Here is a 19,857-nt window from a genome sequence, read left to right as displayed (position 1 = left end):
TTACAAGTGTGGAGTCTCATTCCCTCAGAAGAAAATTGCAGATTTTTAAAAAAATAATTGTTTTTTTAGTTTTTCTGATTTTATCTCTCTCCTTTAATCCCATCTGTATGTCCCAATTTTTATTTTGCTTCCTGTACAATGATTTAAATGTCATTTATATTTTCTGTTTTTTTTTACTTTTTGGTTTGCAGTCTGCGTTTCTGTGAGGATTCTTCTGTCTTGATTGATTGAAGAGCCTCGCTGCTGCTTTTTCCTGCTCACCGATGCCAAGATCCCCTGTAGAGGGCACCGTACAGGATCAGATGTCGGAATAGTAGAAATCTCCACTGACAAGCCCGTGAAAGTCTCTTGTCAACTGTGTGTGAGGTGAATGGCGACAGCCGTTCCTTCGCCGCTGAGAGCAATATCCAGGCCATTACCTAATTTCCTATAATCTGCACAAACAGTACTCTCTATCAATTAGTGGAATGTCAAATATTGACTAAAACAATAAAACTACCTGTTTGCAATTGCTTGGAAAAAAGGAAGCAGTATAGAATATGGCAGATACTAATGAGCGCAAATGAAAAATATGAACAATGTCTCCAATGGGCTAATTATCCTTTGTAATGCCTTATTCCAAAGTTCTCAATGTCTTTTGAAAACAATATTTTTTTTTAATGGGCAAATTCTTGCTGAATTTTTCCTCATCTACTTCATGCAGTCCCAGTATCACTTGACATGAATTCCAAGGTGTGTACATCAAGTCTGATGTCACAGAATGATACCAGGGCTTAAAGAGTTAAATTACGAGGACAGGTTGCATAGACGATGTTTGTATTCCCTCAAGTATAGACGATTAAGAGGTGATGATAAAAGGATATGATAGGGTAGATAGAGAGAAACTATTGCCTCTGATGGGGGAGCCCAGAGCAAGGCGGGGGGGGGGGATTGGTTGTGGGGATAACCTTAAAATTAGAACTAGACTGTTCAGGGGTGATGTCAGGAAGCACTTTTTCACACAAAGGGTAGTGGAAATCTGGAACTCTCTCCCCCAAAATGCTGTTGAGGCTAGGAGTCAAGCAAAAATTTCAAAACTGAGATTGATAGATTTTTGTTAGGTAAGAGTATTGAGGGATATAGAACGAAGGTGAGTAAATGCTGTTAAGGTGCAGATCAGCCATGATCTAATTGAATGGCAGCGCAGGCTGGAGGGGCTGAATGGCCTACTCCTGTTCCTATGAATCGAGTTCTTCCAATTCAATTTCAGAATTGAGGTAAGTTGCAAAACTACAGTAAATCCCTGTCTTTATCCATGCAATGTACCTTTGAAGTCAGGTTTCAAGCTGAAATTTGACATGGTCATGTCCAGAAATGTAATTAACAATGAGGCCGGATGATGAGACAAACCTTGACGAGGTTGGACCAAAGAAACGCTGTTGACAAATTCTTGTCGTCTAAACACAGCAAAATGCCCCAAAGCACTTCACAAAAGAGAGGCAGGGAAGAAAACTGAGTAACAACAGAAAATGCTGGAAAAACTCAGCAGGCCGGGCAACATCCGTGGAGAGAAAATAGAGTCAACGTTTCAGGTGAACCCTTTGTCAAGACTAAAGAAGCACAGGAAGTGAAATAGATTAAGAGGCCAGGCTGGGAGAGAACAAAAGAGAAGTGAAGAGACATTAAGAGGTATTCAAAATGAGACGAGATGGTGATAGGACTAGTGGAGACAAAAGACGGCTCTAGATTAGGTGTGAAATGCGCTGGCAGAATGAGAGACAGCTGCCATGTGGGAGAGAGAAAAAAAAAAGGGGGGGGGGAAGGCCAAAACAAAGGTGTGGATAAAAAATATAAGTAAAAATGTAATGGGGGCCGAGGTTATGATCTGAAATTATTGAACTCGATATTGAGTCCGGAAGGCTGTAAAGTGCCTAATCGGAAGATGAAGTGCTGTTCCTCGAGTTTATGGTGAGCTTCCGTCTGAGTAGGAAACTGAGTAGGTGGTAGGGGAAAGTCAGAGCAGGGCAAAAGAGATAAGTCTTGAGGAGGTTTATGAACATGGTGAGAGATGTGGCAAGGTGGAAAGGTTTAGGAAGAGAATCCCAGTGTGTCAGGGTGGAAGACTGTGGAGCGGCAGTGGGATTGGTGATGGGGGTGGGGGGGTGGGGTGCGGTGGGTGTAGGGGGACGGGGGAAGACAGAACCTCGGGCACTGCAGGTCCAGGATTCCCCGACCAGCACTCCCTACAAGTCCTTCTCCACACTAGGGGAATCCAATTGCAGAATCAACCATCTCGTGCCCTAATATTAGGTACTTCGTCATAAAATCTGGATAAGGTTTGAGAGAGTGAAAGAGATGGAATGATGATGAGGGGAAAAAAGGTTAGCAATAATTTTTTCCAAATTTTCATGATCACCTTTTGCATTTTTGTTTCTCACTGACAGATTTTGGGAATGCAAGAGCAAATGAGAGTCCCTTCCTCAGAGCAGAAAGCATCATCTGGTTCCGATACCACAATTACTTGGCTGCCCAGCTCAAAGCTCAGAATCGCTCGTGGAAGGACGAAGATTTATTCCAGAGTGCCAGGAAACAAGTGATTGCCACCTTCCAGGTAACTTTAAACCATGGAAGAGTTGTTCATATTGTATGTTTGTGGTTCATTTTATTGGGATAGATTAAGAACATTCTTTTTTTGCTTCGTTTTTTATGGGCAAGGCCAGCATTTATTGCTCATCCCTAACTGCCCTTGAGAAGGTGGTGGTGAGCCTCCTTCTTGAACCGCTGCAGTCCGTGTGGTGAAGGTGCTCCCACAGTGCTGTTAGGGAGGGAGTTCCAGGATTTTGACCCAGCGACGATGAAGGATCGGCCGATATACTTCTAAGTCAGGATGGTGTGTGACTCGGAGGGGAACTTGGAGGTGGTGGTGTTCCCATGCGCCTGCTGCCCTTGTCCTTCTAGGTGGAAGAGGTCGCGGGTTTGGGAGGTGCTGCCGAAGAAGCCTTGGCGAGTTGCTGCAGTGCATCTTGTAGACGGTACACACTGCAGCCACGGTGCGCCGGTGGTGGAGGGAGAGATAGTTTAAGGTGGTGGGTGGGGTGCCAATCAAGCGGGCTGCTTTGTCCTGGATGGTGTCGAGCTTCTTGAGTGTTGTTGGAGCTGCACTCATCCAGGCAAGTGGAGAGTATTCCATCACACTTCTTACTTGTGCCTTGTAGATGGTGGAAAGACTTTGGGGAGTCAGGAGGTGAGGCACTCGCCACAGAATACCTAGCCCCTGACTTGCTCTTGTTGCCACAGTATTTATGTGGCTGGTCCAGTTAAGTTTCTGGTCAATGGTGACCCCCCAGAATGTTGATGGTGGGGGATTTGGCGATGGTAATGCCGTTGAATGTCAAGGGGCAGTGGTTAGACTCTCGCTTGTTGAGAGATAGTCATTGCCTGGCACTTAACAAGCCGTCCACTTCATTGTTTACTGAGATCATTGACCATCAGTAAGGCTCCAGCATCAGTGTTTATAACACAACTATTACTAAGCCATTCACAACAATGTCACCATTACAAAGATATTACTTCCCATTGACAACCATTCTTACAATAGTTCATATGGGGCTAGATTTTCGGGGAGCCGTCAGGCGGGGTTTCAGGCGTGTAGGGGGGGAAAATCCCGACTTTGGGGGTCCCGCTACCATCCCGCCCAAAACCCCGCCCCACGTAAGTTTCAGGGGCGGTGGGTAGCCACCCCGCACTGGGACCCGCCGAAACCAGGCGGGAAGGGATTAGTGCCAATTAACTGCCTGTTAACAGGTAGTTAACAGGCAGTTTTTAGCCTAATCCCTATTTTGAGGGGTTTCGTGTGGGTTTGCTGACGGCTCCAAACCACGCCAGGTTGGGGCGGCGGGCCGTCGGGTTGGATGAGTTGGAGGGGTCGCGATGTCGGCGCTCAGGTGAGTGATGGGTGCATGAGTGTAAAGGTAATTGTGTTTGGTGTGTCTAAAGTGTGTAAAGAACTTTTACTTACCTTTACTTACCTTCACAGCCTTTCCTCCTCTCGGCGTCGGGAGCGCATCAGTCAGCCGGAACTTAAAGCTGAACGGCTGCGATCTGTCAAAAGTGACAGCCTGCAGCTTTTAGTGCTGCTGAGATTTCTAACTGAGTCTGCGTAGAAGGACTCAGCTTAGAAATCAGACTGTCAGTGTTTCACAGCTTCAAACAGCTGTGAGACACTGATATTTCATCTGTCAGAAATCTTGACAGATGAAATTTCAGTCTGTAACGTCACCTGTTACCGGGTGGCCCTTAATTGGCCTGCTGAGCCCACTGGGCGGGCTCAACAAGGTCAATCAAGGGAAAATCGCGCGGATTGGCCGGACGTCGAAGTAGGCGGGTCAGAAACCCGAAAGGGGAAGTCCCGCCTTCTTCCCGACAGGTTCCACAAAATCGACCCCATGGAGTTTTTGGTTAATGTCAAGGATCCATAGCATTTTATTATCTACACATTCTGGACTACATTGCTATCCTGTCAGACCAAAAGTATCTGTCTTAAACATATATTCAATCTACCTTTTCATATTTAAGGTTCGACAACTCATTCATTGAGCACCAGATTTTGGGCTGGAATGGCTTTGCTTGAACCCTTAGAGTACAACAGTTCCAGTCTGAGCAACACCCATTAACCCGAATTCATCGTCTCCTGTTTCACCCCGTATCCTAGACATGGTACTCATTTTATCCACCTTAGAAGGATGGAAGGCTGAGTGAACCCTGTTGATCTGCTCAAATTGTAATTTCCAAAATCACATTGCACTGCAGGCTAGAGTTTCTAAACTGCTGGTTGTGATCAGTACAAGTCAATTGTACTAATCTGTTACACAGGGCTACCTTTTAAGTTCGTAGGCGGATCGTTTTACAGGTGATGGCTTGTGCATGCATTTGTAAGCACCGTTGAAATGTTCAAAGTGGGGTTATAATTGAGGCTTTGAAGAGGTGTTTACTCATCCGCCTTCTATAAAACAATAGTTTGGTCCCAGCTGGATCATTGTGTCCAATTCTGGGCACCACACTTTAGGAAGGACGTAAAGGCTTTGGACAGGGTGCAGAAGAGATTTACCAGAATGGTTCCAGGGCTGAGAGATTGCAGTTATGTGGAGAGACTGGAGAAACTGGGATTGTTCTCCTTAGAGCAGAGAAGGCTAAGAGGGGATTTGATAGAGGTGTTTAAAATCATGAAGGGTTTGGATAAAGTAAATAAAGAGAAACTGTTTCCAATGGCTGAAGGGTCGATAACCAGAGGGCAACAGATTTAAAGTGATTGACAAAAGAACCAGAGGCGACATGAGGAAAACTTTTTTGTGCACCGAAGAGTTAGGATTTGGAATGCACTGCCTGATATGTTGGTGGATGCAGATTTAATAGTAGCTTTCAAAATTGGATACATACTCGAAGGAGAAAAAAATCACAGGGATACGGGGAAAGAGCCGGGGAGTGGGACTAACTGGATTGCTCTTCGAAAGAGCCGGCACAGACTCGGTGGGCCGAATGGCCTCCTTCTGTGCTGTACTATTCTAGAGTCTATGGTTTATGTGTTGCTCCTTTGCAGGACAGTGCTGATTCTGCAGGACCTGGGATCGATGCCTAAGATGAGTCAGAGAGACGGAGATTCGCAGTCCAAGCTTCCTCAGTCAAGCCTTCTGAGGAACAAGGTCTAATTGTTGAGGGACTAGCTTAGCAGTGAGAGGTCAGGCAGTAAGAGTTTGGAAAGTGTTAAGTATGTGTATTGTATTGAACAATTAACACAAAGACTTAAACGTATAACTCAAACAGGTCTTTACTGGTTGGAGGTAGGGACTACACATAGGTCTTTACTTCATGCCCACAGGCGGGAACTGAGGGGAGATCAGTACCCACAGTACTATTTATACCCCTATGGCCAGGAGTGGTACTGCGTATCACTACGCCCAACAAGTAGTGCAGTCCTGTCCATAGGTTCAAAGTAGCACACATATTACATACACAACATTCCTCCCTTCCTAGCTTTACAGTCATCTCCCCATTTAACATAACGTAATAACATATATACATATATAACTTCAGGTTTACATAACAGAATAACATAGATACATAGATAACTTCATGTCAAAACAGATCACAGATTCAGTCTCTGCGGAAAACAGTTCACAGATTCAATCTCTGTGGTGGAGTCGGTTCACGTTGCTGGAGTGACTCATTCAATAGTCCTTCCATGGATTTAACAGTTTGAACTTCCGAACTGAATTGGCTCCGTTCGGAGGGACCACGTGTGTGATCTGGTAGAGGTAATAATGGTTCAGATGGGTCATCTTCTGTTTCGACTTTTCCTTTTCTGCTTCTTGGAGACTCTCTGGGCTCCACTGTCAGCTGCCAGCTGCATGCGCAGTTCCTCCTTCTCTCCCTCCTTTTTCCGTAGTAGAGCCACCTTCTCCCGATGTTCCGTAGACTTTCGGTGCTCCTCCATGATTTCTGTATGGTGGGAGTCGAAGTTACAAGTTGGGCAGGACAGGACATAGTAATATTCGGTGTCGTCCTGATCTAGGCCAGCGAGAGGGTCTTCTATTTCCTCCATACCCAGCTGGGCGTTAGCCAGCTTTTGTTCCAAGTCCAGACATCTTTCCTGAAGAGACTTCTTCATGCGTACCTCTGCATCCAGCTTTTTCTGGGCTTTCAGCAAGTCGTTTACTAATGACCTCATTTGAGATTTTACTACTTCAACTTCTTTTGGAGATTGATTGATCGGACTATTCAATCCCTCTACCGGAGCAGCTGTTTCAGCGGTCTGTTGTTCTACGTTGACGTGAGTCAGCGTACTTTTGGCATCCAAGGGCTGCTCTGTTGCAGTCATCTCAGTCTGTGTTGCCACCTCAGCTCTTCCAATAACCTTTGAGAGCTCCGAACCCCTTTCGTTTGAATATTGAAGTTCGTGTTCAAGTTTTTCCCATTTCAGAGTCCTGTCCTTCAGCATATGCAGGAGTTGGCTGACCGTTAACTCCTCTGACATCAGACGTTTTGTGTGCTCCTGCTCCATTTTCTCCATCAGCTGCTTCTGTTGTCTTTCCAGATTCTCCAACTCTATATCAAAGAACTCTTTCGTTGCATTCAACTCTTGCTCACAACGGCGAAGCATTTGTTCTAATTGCTGTTGTAGTTTGAAATGGAGTTGAGTTCGAGCCCGGTGTCCCTCAGAAATGGGCACATCAGTAGACTTGCCAGACTCAGAATCCACAGTTAAACTATGTTGTTGTTGCTCAGTGGAATTCTGTGCTGAAACTTTGTCTTTTGCACCTGAGTTGGGCTTACCATCATCCGTTCCAGAGTCTGGGCCGACTATCTTCACCGAGTTCTCACTCGTTATTGTTTGTAGGAAATGCCAGTCCATATTCATTTTCCTAATCCACTCCCGTCCTAGTAGTGGAGAACCTCCTTCAGATATCACATATAAGTCCATTATTTGACTGTCTTCGCCCTTGTGGACCACTGCAACCTCTATTTTCCCGATGGGGTACACTCTTTGCCCCGTGTATGTTTTCAATATAATCCCCGTATCCTGTAGGGGAATATGTTGGAATAACTTTCCGTAATCTTTCTTATTTATGACCGTCAATGCCGATCCAGTGTCCAATTCCAGTTTTACTTGGACTCCTTCTATCTGAAGAGTGACCCAAATTGTCTGGAGGTCTGCACCCTTACCAGCGTTGAGTACTCTTAAGCTAGCCAGTTCATTACAGCTTAAGCTAGCCAGTTCATTACTGCTAGCGTCTGAATCGGACTCCTGTTCGGTCACCTTGTGTACCTTTGTGTATTTTCCTTGCGGTGACTTCTTGTTGCTGGTCTTCTTCCCTGACCTGCATACTCTAGCTATATGTCCAAGCCTACCACAAGTTCTACATTCTTGGTTTTTAAACCAACACTGGTTCTGATCATGCGTTGTCTTTCCACAACGATAACATTTGCCAGAACTCACACCCAATTTGTGTGCACTGAGCTCCGGTGACCGTAGCTGCATTACTGCCGTGCCTCTCGCTGCGGCTTCGTGTGCTGCTGCCATAGTGACCGCCTTCTCAAGCGTCAGCTCATTCTCCTCGAGCAGTCGCTTTTGTGTATCCTGTTTAAATAAACCACACACAAATTTGTCTCGAAGTGCCTCTGTCAGTCCCGTTCCAAACTGGCAATATTTCGCTAATTTACGCAATTCCAGCAAATATTCAGCATTGCTTTCATGCTGTAGCTGCCTTCTGTCATAAAATTTAAATCGTTCCGCTAGCATCAGCGGCGTGGGGTTTAGATGATCTTTCAGGACAGTAACAATCTCATCGAACGTCTTATCCGCCGGTTCATCTGGTGATAACAGGTGTTTCAATTGCCCGTATGTCTTCGCACCCATTAAATTTAATAATGTTAGAGCTTTATCTTGGTCACGAATTTTATTGGCCTTACAATAATTTTTTACTCTTTCAACATATATGGCCCAATCTTCGAGGTCACTATCAAAGGTGCTAATATTCCCGTGTTTAGGCATTGTAGATTTGCAATTTCTCAGATTTTTTTTTTTTTTTTTTACTGCTATCCAAGATGGCGGCTTCCCGCTCTTGCCGTTGTCCTCCGCCCACAAAATGGCAGTTTTCCCACGCTTGGCGGTCTTCACCCGTCCCCCGACGCCGTCTCCCTTCAGCCCCGAGTGCGGCCCTTATCTTCTGTGCGATCGATAGCCCGCGCTGTGCACCGCGGCTCTCGCGCCTTCAGTGTCTGCCGACGCTGCGCCTTTCAGCCCGAGTGCGGCCCTTATCAGGGATTTCGATCGATCGCCCTTCTACCTCCGACTTCCCCCAGCCCTGTCTTTGCAGCCAACGCTGCTTGGCTTACCCACCACCGAGGTTGAAAAAGCTGCAGGATGTCTTCTGTCCTCCCGTTTTCAGTCGCTGATGGAGGCTTCAGGGTCCTAATGCCTGTTGCTTCAAGTGGGGTGGTGAGATTTGAAACCTCTCTTCAACGTCCTGTCTGTGGACGAAGCCGCCGTGGAATAACTGCCGCAGGGTAAGAACCTGACTCGTCGCCAGTGTTAAGTATGTGTATTGTATTGAACAATTAACACAAAGACTTAAACGTATAACTCAAACAGGTCTTTACTGGTTGGAGGTAGGGACTACACATAGGTCTTTACTTCATGCCCACAGGCGGGAACTGAGGGGAGATCAGTACCCACAGTACTATTTATACCCCTATGGCCAGGAGTGGTACTGCGTATCACTACGCCCAACAAGTAGTGCAGTCCTGTCCATAGGTTCAAAGTAGCACACATATTACATACACAACAGAAAGATCCCGATGTCCAAAAATATTCTGCTCTGTTGGACAAAGCACGCAATGTCTCATGGTTACTGCTCAATGGCGCATTGCTCAGATGGAAAACAAATTGACCTGACATCTGCAATGGGTAGAATCAGAAATGAGATCGACTGAATCCAGCATTGTTTTCTAAAAGCTTCACGATGAGAAAGCTAATATTGATGGTGGAGCTACTGAAGCTTGGAAAAGGAATGTGCTGATACAGCGGCTAAAAGCAGCCACAGGACAACTGTGATGAAACCAGCCGGTTTTCGAAAGCATTTGGAAATGGCACACTAACTTTTAAAACCTTTTAGAAGTTTTTTTTTTACAATTGTAACTTTTTAAACCAAGTGTTAATTAATATGTAAAGTGCAGTCATTTACAAATGGGTGATGTTATGAATAACAGCAGAGATCACAAGGGACTCTGGGATATTTGCATTCCGCTCAGTGCTCAGTTAGATATAAAGGTCATTTGCATTATTTGCCAAATTGATCACTATCCCTTGATTCAATCGCAATGGGAGTATGGATAATCACGGTCCCAATATTCTTACTTCTGTGAAGCTTTGCCAATTATAAATGGGTTTCATTTTGTTAGAAAAGAAGTTTAAAAAACTTTAATTGTATGGAAACTGGAAAATACACAAATCTCACTGGTACCTTTATTGTGACTTTAGCATAAATTAGTTCAGCTCAGCCCTGCACAATTTAGACTTCTTTAGAACATAAGAACATAAGAAATAGGAGCAGGAGTGGGCCATTCGGCCCTTCAAGCCTGCTCCGCCATTCAATAAGATCATGGCTGATCTTCTGCCTCAACTTCACCTTCCCGCCTTGTTCCCATATCCCTTAATTCCTTTTGTTTCCAAAAGTTTATCGACCTCTGTCTTGAATATACTCAACGACTGAGCATCCACAGCTCTCTGGGGTAGAGAATTCCAAAGGTTCACAACCTTTTGAGTGAAGAAATGTCTCCTCATCTCAGTCCTAAATGGCCGACCCCTTATTCTGAGACTGTAACCTCTGGTTCTAGACTTCCCAGCCAGGGGAAACATTTTCGCAGCATTAACCCTGTCAAGCCCCTTAAGAATTTTATATGTTTCAATTAGATCACCTCTCATTCTTCTAAACTCTAGAGAATATAGGCCTAGTCTACTTAATCTCTCCTCATAGGGCAACCCTCTCATCCCAGGAAGCAATCTAGTGAACCTTTGTTGCACTCCCTCTAAGGCAAGTATGTCTTTCCTTTGGTAAAGAGACCAGAACTGTACACAGTATTCCAGGTGTGGCCTCACCAATGCCCTGTATAATTGTAGTAAAACTTCTTTACTCTTATACTCTAATCCCTTTGTAACAAAAGCTAACATACCATTGGTTTCCTAATTGCATGTTAGCTTTCTGTGATTCATGTACAAGGACACCCAGGTCCCTCTGAATGCAAACATTTCCCAGTTTCTCACCATTCAAAAAATAGTCTGCTTATTTGTTTTTCCTACCAAAGTGGATAACTTCACACTTCCCCACATTGTATTCCATTTGCCATGTTCTTGCCCACTCAGTCAACCTGTCTATATCTCTCTGAAGCCTCTTTGCGTCCTCCTCACCGCTTACTTTCCCACCTAACTTTGTATCATCAGCAAACTTGGATACGTTACACTCAGTCGCTAGGTTGTGAATAGCTGAGGCCCAAGCACTGATCCTTGCGGTACCCCACTAGTTACAGCCTGCCAACTCGAAAAAGTCCCGTTTATTCCTACTCTCTGTTTTCTGTCCATTAACCAATCCTCAATCCATGCTAATATATTACCCACAATCCCATGAGTCCTCATTTTGTGTAATAACCTCTTGTGTGGCACCTTATCGAATGCTTTTTGAAAATCCAAACACACCACATCCACTGGTGTTCCCCCTTATCCATCCTACTAGTTACATCTTCAATAAACTCTAACAGATTTGTCAAACACGATTTCCCTTTCATAAAAGCATGTTGACTCTGCCTAATCATATTACAATTTTCTAAGTGCCCTATTACCACGTCCCTAATAATAGATTCTAGCATTTTGCCCACTACTGATATTAGGCTAACTGGCCCATATTTCCCCGATTTTTCTCTTCCCCCTTTCTTAATTTAGATTCACTGTTGGTTTCCAAATTATATTTTATTCAAATTTAAAAGCAGGTTCCATTATTGCCAGAGTGAGATGCTGGTCCACCTGTGGTGGAAGTAGAGCTCCATCTTGCTTCCATGCATAAAATCTCTGTATTATATCTTTTGCATATGAAATTTTTGATCTGTTAATATAATATGAAGCTTGCTATGAAATTTAAAAATGAAACTGTTAGCCGCTTTCTGAAAATAATTCTCTTGCCTTGGCGCCTGGGTTAAGGCAATATGCAAATATTGCTGAGGATATATGCATTTCTGGGGCGGACTCTCTAGCCCAGTCAGTCCCACATTAATTGCATCAGAATAATGGCCCTGAATCTCCGGTCAGAAAAAATTCTACGAAACTACCTGCTGGTTCCGTAGATACTGAGGCTTCCGCTCCTGGGTCTCTCCTTTTCTAAATGCGCGGAGGCCCACGTATCCCAGGGGCGCATGCGGTTCGCAAGCGCCCCTGGGATCACGTGGGCTGGCCCAACCAATGGAAGCAGGCAATCCCCCTTTATACTTTTGACAGTTCCATACATACAGAACTGTCAAAAGTAGGAATGGGGAGGACTGCAAAAATGCACCAACACACTGAAATAAATAATTATAAACCATTACATATATAAAATTAACTAAAATGGCATTTAACTAAATATGTTAAACAAAAATTTATTTTTGAAAACATTTTTTTAATATGTTTTAACAGGGCTTAATTACCTTATTGGACAGGGTTTTTAATTTATAAGTGAGTGATAAAATCTTATTTTTCTATTTTTCAAAATCTTATGCTGGTAAAAGCAGGCCTTACCCTGCTTAAACCTTTATTTCCACATGCTGACAGTGAATTTGATTTCCCTGTGGCCTGTCCGCATCATGTTCTTCAAACATAATCATTGTTCATTGATGAAAGAGGTGCTGTTATAATTTGAGCTTACTTCAAACCCTCTTAATTTTAATTAACAGATTTTAAGACTTCAGAGATTTTACTATTTCCCAGACAATTTAATGTAGATTGTAAGTTAAGATTGATATTTCTGATTATCTGATCTATCTCTTTTGCTTCTGTGTAATTTAAAATCGTATAAATAAATCTGACTACTAGTTTTAGCCTGACAGTTAAGATGTGATGGTGTGGAATGTTCACCCTTTTGGAGTGGACAGGCGTGCATGGTGTTTGGCCTGTTCAAACTCTAGTGCAAAGCATCCGAGGAGAGAAACAATCTTATGGCACTCCACTCCCATTCATGCCACGCATAAGGGTGTATCTTTAGGGTCAGACGCCCATAAAGAGGGTTTGGAGTAAGCCCAAATGATAACAGCATCTCTTTGTTGGGACTCTACACTTCAGAGAAGCGTAGACTTAGAGGTGATCTGATTGAGGTTTATAAGTAAATAAAGGGAATAGGTTGTGTTCCAGCTAACAGTTTGTTTCAATTATATAGGTTAGGGAGGACCAGGGGTCACAATTTTAAGTTGTATAAGGCTAGATCTAGGTTTGATATCAGGAGGTGGTTCTTCTCCCAGAGAATCGCGGGGAGCACGGTGGCATAGTGGTTAGCACTGTTGCCTCACAGCGCCAGGGACCCGGGTTCGAATCCGGCCTCGGGTGACTGTCTGTGTGGAGTTTGCACATTCTCCCCGTGTTTGCGTGGGTTTCCTCCGGGTGCTCCGATTTCCTCCCACAGTCCAAAGATGTGCGGGTTAGGATGACTGGCTATGATAAATTGACCCTTAGTGTTAGGAGGATTAAATACGTGGGGTTACGGGGATAGGGTGGGATATGTGTTGGTGTAGGGGTTACGGGGATCGGGTGGGATATGTGTCGGTGCAGGCTCGATGGGCCGAAATGGCCTCTATCTGCACTGTGGGGTTTTCTGTGATTTCTGTGATTTCTGTGACCTCTGGAACAGGCTGCCATCTCGTGCGGTGGACGCTGATTCGCTGAGTTCCTTCAAGCAAGAGCTGGACCTGTTTCTGGCTGGGGCGGAGATCACCTCTTACAGAAGGTAGCTCCTGCAGGGGATTTGGGGCCAGAGTGATCTCCTGGACTAGTTTCCATCGCCTAGATGGGCGGGAGAGGAATTTCCCAGAATTCTTTTTTCCCAAATTGGCGTGTGTTTTTTTTATCTGATTTTTTTTTGCCCCTCTCAGGAGATCACATGGTTTCGGGTGGGGTGGAGAGTGTATATGTTGTGATAAACAAGGGGTTGCGATTGTGTGAGACAGGTTGGACGGACCAGAGGGTCTTTACCTGTCTGTCATTGCTCGCACGTTCGTAATGAACAAACTGTATCGTGGACATAGGATTATATTTAAGATAGCTTTGTTTCCTTATCTTTGCAGCGCATCCTATTTTATGAGTGGCTACGTGCCTTCATTGGACGAAATGTGACAAAATATGGAGGTCAGTATGGTTTATGGTTGTCCAGAAACTCCTGTAAATGGTGCCAAATTAAATCAAACAAATCACATGCATTTCCAGAGAGTAATGCTGAGCAATTCTGCTTTGCTATCTGTTTTTCAGGCTACAAGAAACAAGTAGACTCCGGTATCTCACCTGAATTTCAGGCTGCAGCTATTAGAATTATCAACTCCATGGTTCCAGCGGGCATCTACATGAGGTAGTCGAGATAAAGATTATATTGATGTAAATTTTCCCTGTATTTGTATGGGTGACCCAGTGTGTTTCGATCCACTTCTGCTGTACTGCAGGAATCTTTAATTTAACTTACCCAGAAAGGTTGGCCTGTGCTTCAGGTATCAGTTTAATGATACAAAAATGTCCAGTCAGTCTCATGTTAGCCTGGCTCAGTCGATCACGCTCTCACTTCCGAGTCAGAAGGTTGCGGGCTCAAACTCCACTCCAGGACATAAGCATGTAAATATCGGCTGCCATTTCAGCGCGGTCCTGCAGAGATCTGCGTTGTCGAAAGTGCCATCTTTTAGACGAGATGTTAAACCGAGGCTCTGTCTGCCTGTTGGTGGATGTAAAAGATCCCATGGTGCCTTTTTCAGTTCTCCCAGTGGCTTGATCAACATTCGTCCCTCAACCAACATAAGAACATAAGAACATAAGAAATAGGAGCAGGAGTAGGCAAATCGGCCCCGCGAGCCTGCTCCGCCATTCAATAAGATCATGGCTGATCTGATCCTAACCGCCAATCCACTATCACAGAACCATCTCCTGAATCTAACAGAATTAGACACACGAAATAGGAGCAGGATCAGGCTACACGGCCCCTGGGCCCGCTCCGCTACCCACAGGGCCATGACCGATCCGAACCTAGACTCATGTCCAAATTCCTGCCCGCTCCCCGTAACCCTTAATTCCCTTTACTTCTAGGAAACTATCTATTTCTGTTTTAAATTTATGTAATGATGTAGCTTCTACAGCTTTTTGGGGCAGCATATTCCATGGACCTACCACCCTCTGAGTGAAGTAGTTCCTCCTTATCTCAGTTTTGAAAGAGCAGCCCCTTATTCTAAGACTATGCCCCCTAGTTCTAGTTTCACCCATCATCGGGAACATCCTCCCCGCATCCACCCGATCCAACCACTTCACAATCTTATATGTTTCAATAAGATCGCCTCTCATTCTTCTGAACTCCAATGAGTAGAGTCCCAGTCTACTCAACCTCTCCTCATATGTCCATCCCCACATCCCCGGGATTAACCGAGTGAACCTTCTTTGTACTGACTCGAGAGCAAGTATGTCTTTTCTTAAGTATGGACACCAAAACTGTATGCAGTATTCCAGGTGCGGTCTCACCAATACCTTGTACAACTGAAGCAATACCTCCCTATTTTTATATTCTATCCCCCTAGCAATGAAAGCCAACATTCCATTGGCCTTCTTAATCACTTGCTGCACCTGCATACTAACCTTTTGAGTTTCGTGCACCAGGACCCCCAGATCCCTTTGTACTTCAGTACTTTCCAGTTTCTTGCCATTAAGATAATAACTTGCTCTACGATTTTTCCTGCCAAAGTGCATAACCTCACACTTTCCAGTATTGTACTCCATCTGCCAAATCTCTGCCCACTTACTTAGCCTGTCTATGTCCCCTTGCAGGTTGTTTATGTCCTCCTCACTCACTACTTTCCCTCCCATCTTAGTATCATCTGCAAACTTTGATATGTTACACTCGGTCCCCTCCTCCAAATCGTTAATATAGATTGTAAAGAGTTGGGGACCCAGCACTGACCCCTACGGAACACCACTAGTTACTGGTTGCCAGTCTGAGAATGAACCATTTATCCCAACTCTCTGCCTTCTGTTAGATAGCCAATCCTCTATCCATGCCAGAATATTACCCCCAATCCTGTGATTTTTTTTATCTTAGGCAATAATCTTTTGTGTGGCACCTTGTCAAATGCCTTTTGGAAGTCTAAATACACTACGTCCACTGGCTCCCCTTTATCCACCCTATATGTTACTTCCTCAAAGAACTCCAGCAAATTTGTCAAACATGACTTCCCCTTCATAAAACCATGCTGACTTTGTCCTATTAAATTATGATTATCCAAATGTCCTGTTACTGTCTCCTTAATAATGAACTCCAAAATTTTACCTACCGCAGATGTTAGACTAACCGGTCTATAGTTTCCAGCCTTCTGTCTACTGCCCTTTTTAAATAAGGGTGTTACATTAGCAGTTTTCCAGTCTGCCGGGACCTTTGCTGAGTCCAGGGAGTTTAGGAAAATTATTACCAATGCATCCACAATCCCTACCGCTACTTCCCTCAAGACCCTAGGATGTAAGCCATCAGGTCCAGGTGATCTATCCGCCTTGAGTCCCATTATTTTACCGAGTACCACTTCCTTAGTGATTTTGATCGTGTTTAGCTCCTCCCCCGCTAAAGCCCCCTGTTTGTCCAGTGTTGGGATATTCTTAGTGTCCTCTACTGTAAAGACTGATACAAAATATTCATTCAGTGTTTTTGCCATCTCCATAATTCCCACCATTAATTTCCCGGTCTCATCCTCTAAGGGACCAACATTTACTTTAGCCACCCTTTTTCTTTTTATATAACTATAAAAACTCTTACTATCTGTTTTTATATTTTTTGCTAATTTACTTTCATAATCTATCTTCCCTTTCTTAATCAATCTTTTTGTTATTTTTTGCTGTCTTTTAAAGTTTTCCCAATCCTCTATCCTCCCACTAGATTTGGCTACCTTTTATGCCCTTGTTTTTAGTCAAATACTATCCTTAATTTCTTTACTTAGCCATGGATGGCTGTCTTTTCTTTTACACCCTTTTCTTCTCAGTGGAATATATATTTTTTGGAAGTTGTAAAATAACTCCTTAAATGTACACCACTGATCATGTATCGTCTTACCCTTTAATCTATTTTCCCAATCCACTCTACTAAATTCCACTTTCATACCTTCATAGTCTCCTTTATTCAAGCTTAGCACGCTTGTTTGAGATCCAACCTACTCACCCTCTAATTGAATATGGAATTCAACCATGTTATGGTCACTCATTCCAAGGGGATCCTTTACTAGGACATTTTTAATTAATCCTGTCTCGTTACACAGGACCAGATTTAAGGTTGCTTGCCCCCTGGTCAGTTCAGTTACATACTGCTCAAGAAACCCATCCCTAATACACTCAATGAACTCCTCCTCAAGGCAGCCCTGCCCAATTTGATTTGTCCAATTAATATGATAGTTAAAATCCTCCATAATTATAGATGTTCCCTTATTACAAGCCTCAACTATTTCCTGATTGATACTCCGTCCAACAGAGTTGCAACTGTTCGGAGGCCTATAGACTACGCCCACTAGTGTTTTTTTCCCCTTATTATTCCTTACCTCCACCCAAACTGTTTCATTATCCTGATCTTTTGACCCAATATCATTTCTCTGTATTACAGTGATTCCTTCCTTTATTAACATAGCCACCCCATCTCCCCTTCCTTCCTGCCTGTCCTTCCTGATCGTTAAATAACCTGGTATGTTTAATTCCCAGGCATTGTCACCCTGCAGCCATGTTTCTGTAATGGCCACAAGATCATACCCATATGTAGTTATTTGTGCCATTAACTCGTCTATTTTGTTACGAATGCTACGTGCATTCAGATAGAGAACTTTCAAATATGTTTTGTGACACTTAGTTCCTGCTTTTGCCCTTTTTATTACTTTACCTTTTACTCCATACCTTCTGCCCCTTCCTGACATGCTCTGGTTTTTAATTTCCCCACTGCTACCTAAGTCTATGACCTTCTCTGTTGTCATTTTTATTATTTGCTCTCTAGGAACCTCCCCCCCACTAGTTAGTTTAAAGCCGTCTCTACAGCCCTAGCTATATGATCCGCCAGGACTCTAGTCCCAGCACTGGCCAAGTGAAGCCCATCCCAACGGAACAGCTCCCTCCTGCCCCAGTGCTGGTGCCAGTGTCCCAGGAAGCAAAACCCATTTTTCCCACACCAGTCTTTGAGCCACGCATTTAACTCTCTAATTTTATTTGTCCCAGCCAAATTCGCTCGTGGCTCAGGTAATAATCCAGAGATTATTACCCTTGAGGTTCTGTTTTTTAATTTGACCCCTAGCTGCTCATACTCCTTTAACAGAACCGGCTTCCTAGTCCTATCTACGTCGTTTGTACCAACATGGACCACGACCACTGGATCCACCCTCTCCCACTGCAAGTTTCTTTCCAGCCCAGAGGAGATGTCCTTAACCCTGGCACCGGGTAGGCAACACAGCCTTCGGGACTCTCGCTCTCGGCTGCAGAGAACTCTATCTATCCCCCTAATAATACTATCCCCTACCACTACAACATTTCTATTTACTCCCCCGTCTTGAATGGCCCCCTGTTCCACGGTGCTGTGGCCAGGTTGCTCATCCTCCCTGCAGTCCCTGCTCCTGTCCCCACAGGGAGTAAGGACCTCGAACCTGTTGGACAAGAGCAAGCACTGCGGCTCCTCTAGCTCTACCTCCTGGATCCCCGTACCTGCCTCACTCGTAGTCACACCGTCCTGTCCCTGACCATGGGCTACATCTGAATTAATTAACTTCATAGGTGTGACCAACTCCTGATACACAGAGTCCAGGTACTTCTCCCCCTCCCTGATGTGTCGCAGTGTCTGAAGCTCAGACTCCAGCTCATCAACATGGAGCTGGAGTTCCTGTAGCAGCAGACACTTGTCACAGACGTAATCACCGTGAGCCTCAATGGGGTTCACCGGCTCCCACAACTCGCAACAGTAACACATCACCTGCTCCATTCTATGTAATTAATTAAATTTTGTATTGTTAGTTATGGACACCCTCTGCCCAATTTTAGATGCTAGTATCCCCTTTAATTAATTGGATTTAAATTAAATCAATCCCTCTAGTTACACCAGTTAAATGGTTTACCAACAGTCACTCTGCACCAGAAAGGCCTTATTAACTACAACCCACAGAGTTAAAGTTTGAAAAGAGCAACTCACACTTACCCAAACTCACAGCACTCTTTGATGACTCGCACTCAGTGCTTGCTCGCACTAGGACTAGTCTTTTTATACTGTTTGTTTGTTTACAGCCAAATGAGTCACCCCTGCTGATTGGTTAGAAAACTGGTTTCCACTGCCTGCTGTGCCAATTTACTCCTACTGCAGTGTAACCTTGTTTTACTCTTCTTAAACCAACAGAATCCCAAATATTTAACATTTCCCCTTTACTTAAACTGCTTAAGTAATCTTATCAAGAATGATTTAAAGAGAAATAACAATTAAAGAGCTCTCACACTTACACTTACCCAAACTCACAGCACTCTCTGCTGACTCGCACATTTCAATCGTGTTGGTGCGATCTTGTGGTACACAAATTGGCGGCTGTATTTGCCTAAGTAACAGTAACTATACTTCAAAAGTAATTCATTGGGGGTGATTTTCATTCAGAAGTCGGGAAGGAGGCAGGACAACTTTCGGGGTTGTAGTCCCGCCTCCATCAAGATGCGGCCAATCCACGCAATTTTAACTTGATTGACCTTGTTGAGCCCACCCAGCGGGCTCAGCAGGCCAATTAAGGGCCATCCAGCAACAGGTGACATCACAGACTGAAATTTCATCTGTCAAGACATTTTGACAGATGAAATATCAGTGTTTCACAGCTGTTTGAAGCTGTCAAACACTGACAGTCTTACTTCTAACCTGAGTCCTTCTAAACAGACTCAGTTAGAAATCTCACCGGCACAGAATGCTGAAGGCTGTCACTTTTGACAGTTCGCAGCCGTTCTGCTTTCTGTGCCAGTTAGATAACGGACTCCCGAAACATAGAGGAAGGAAGGCTGAAAAGGTAAGTACAGGTAATTTAAACTTCTTTAGACACACCAAACACACTTACCTTTGCACTCATGCACCCATCACTCACCTG

General features: G+C 44.2%; 1 protein-coding gene across 1 annotated transcript in view; it reads left to right on the top strand.

The window, feature by feature from the left end:
* LOC147097342 (dual oxidase 2-like) overlaps positions 1 to 19,857 on the top strand; it is a 145,559-nt gene that overhangs the window by 27,064 nt on the left and 98,638 nt on the right. The window contains 3 exon segments of the mRNA XM_085972000.1: positions 2,424 to 2,590; positions 13,834 to 13,894; positions 14,015 to 14,111. Coding sequence (XP_085828126.1) covers positions 2,424 to 2,590; positions 13,834 to 13,894; positions 14,015 to 14,111 — 325 coding nt within the window.

This window comes from Somniosus microcephalus, chromosome 32 (assembly GCF_052327205.1).
Source record: "Somniosus microcephalus isolate GS21.2 chromosome 32, FLI_Smic_1.0, whole genome shotgun sequence".
In the NCBI taxonomy this organism is placed as follows: Eukaryota; Metazoa; Chordata; class Chondrichthyes; order Squaliformes; family Somniosidae; genus Somniosus; species Somniosus microcephalus.
This window is presented reverse-complemented; position numbering and strand designations above follow the sequence as displayed.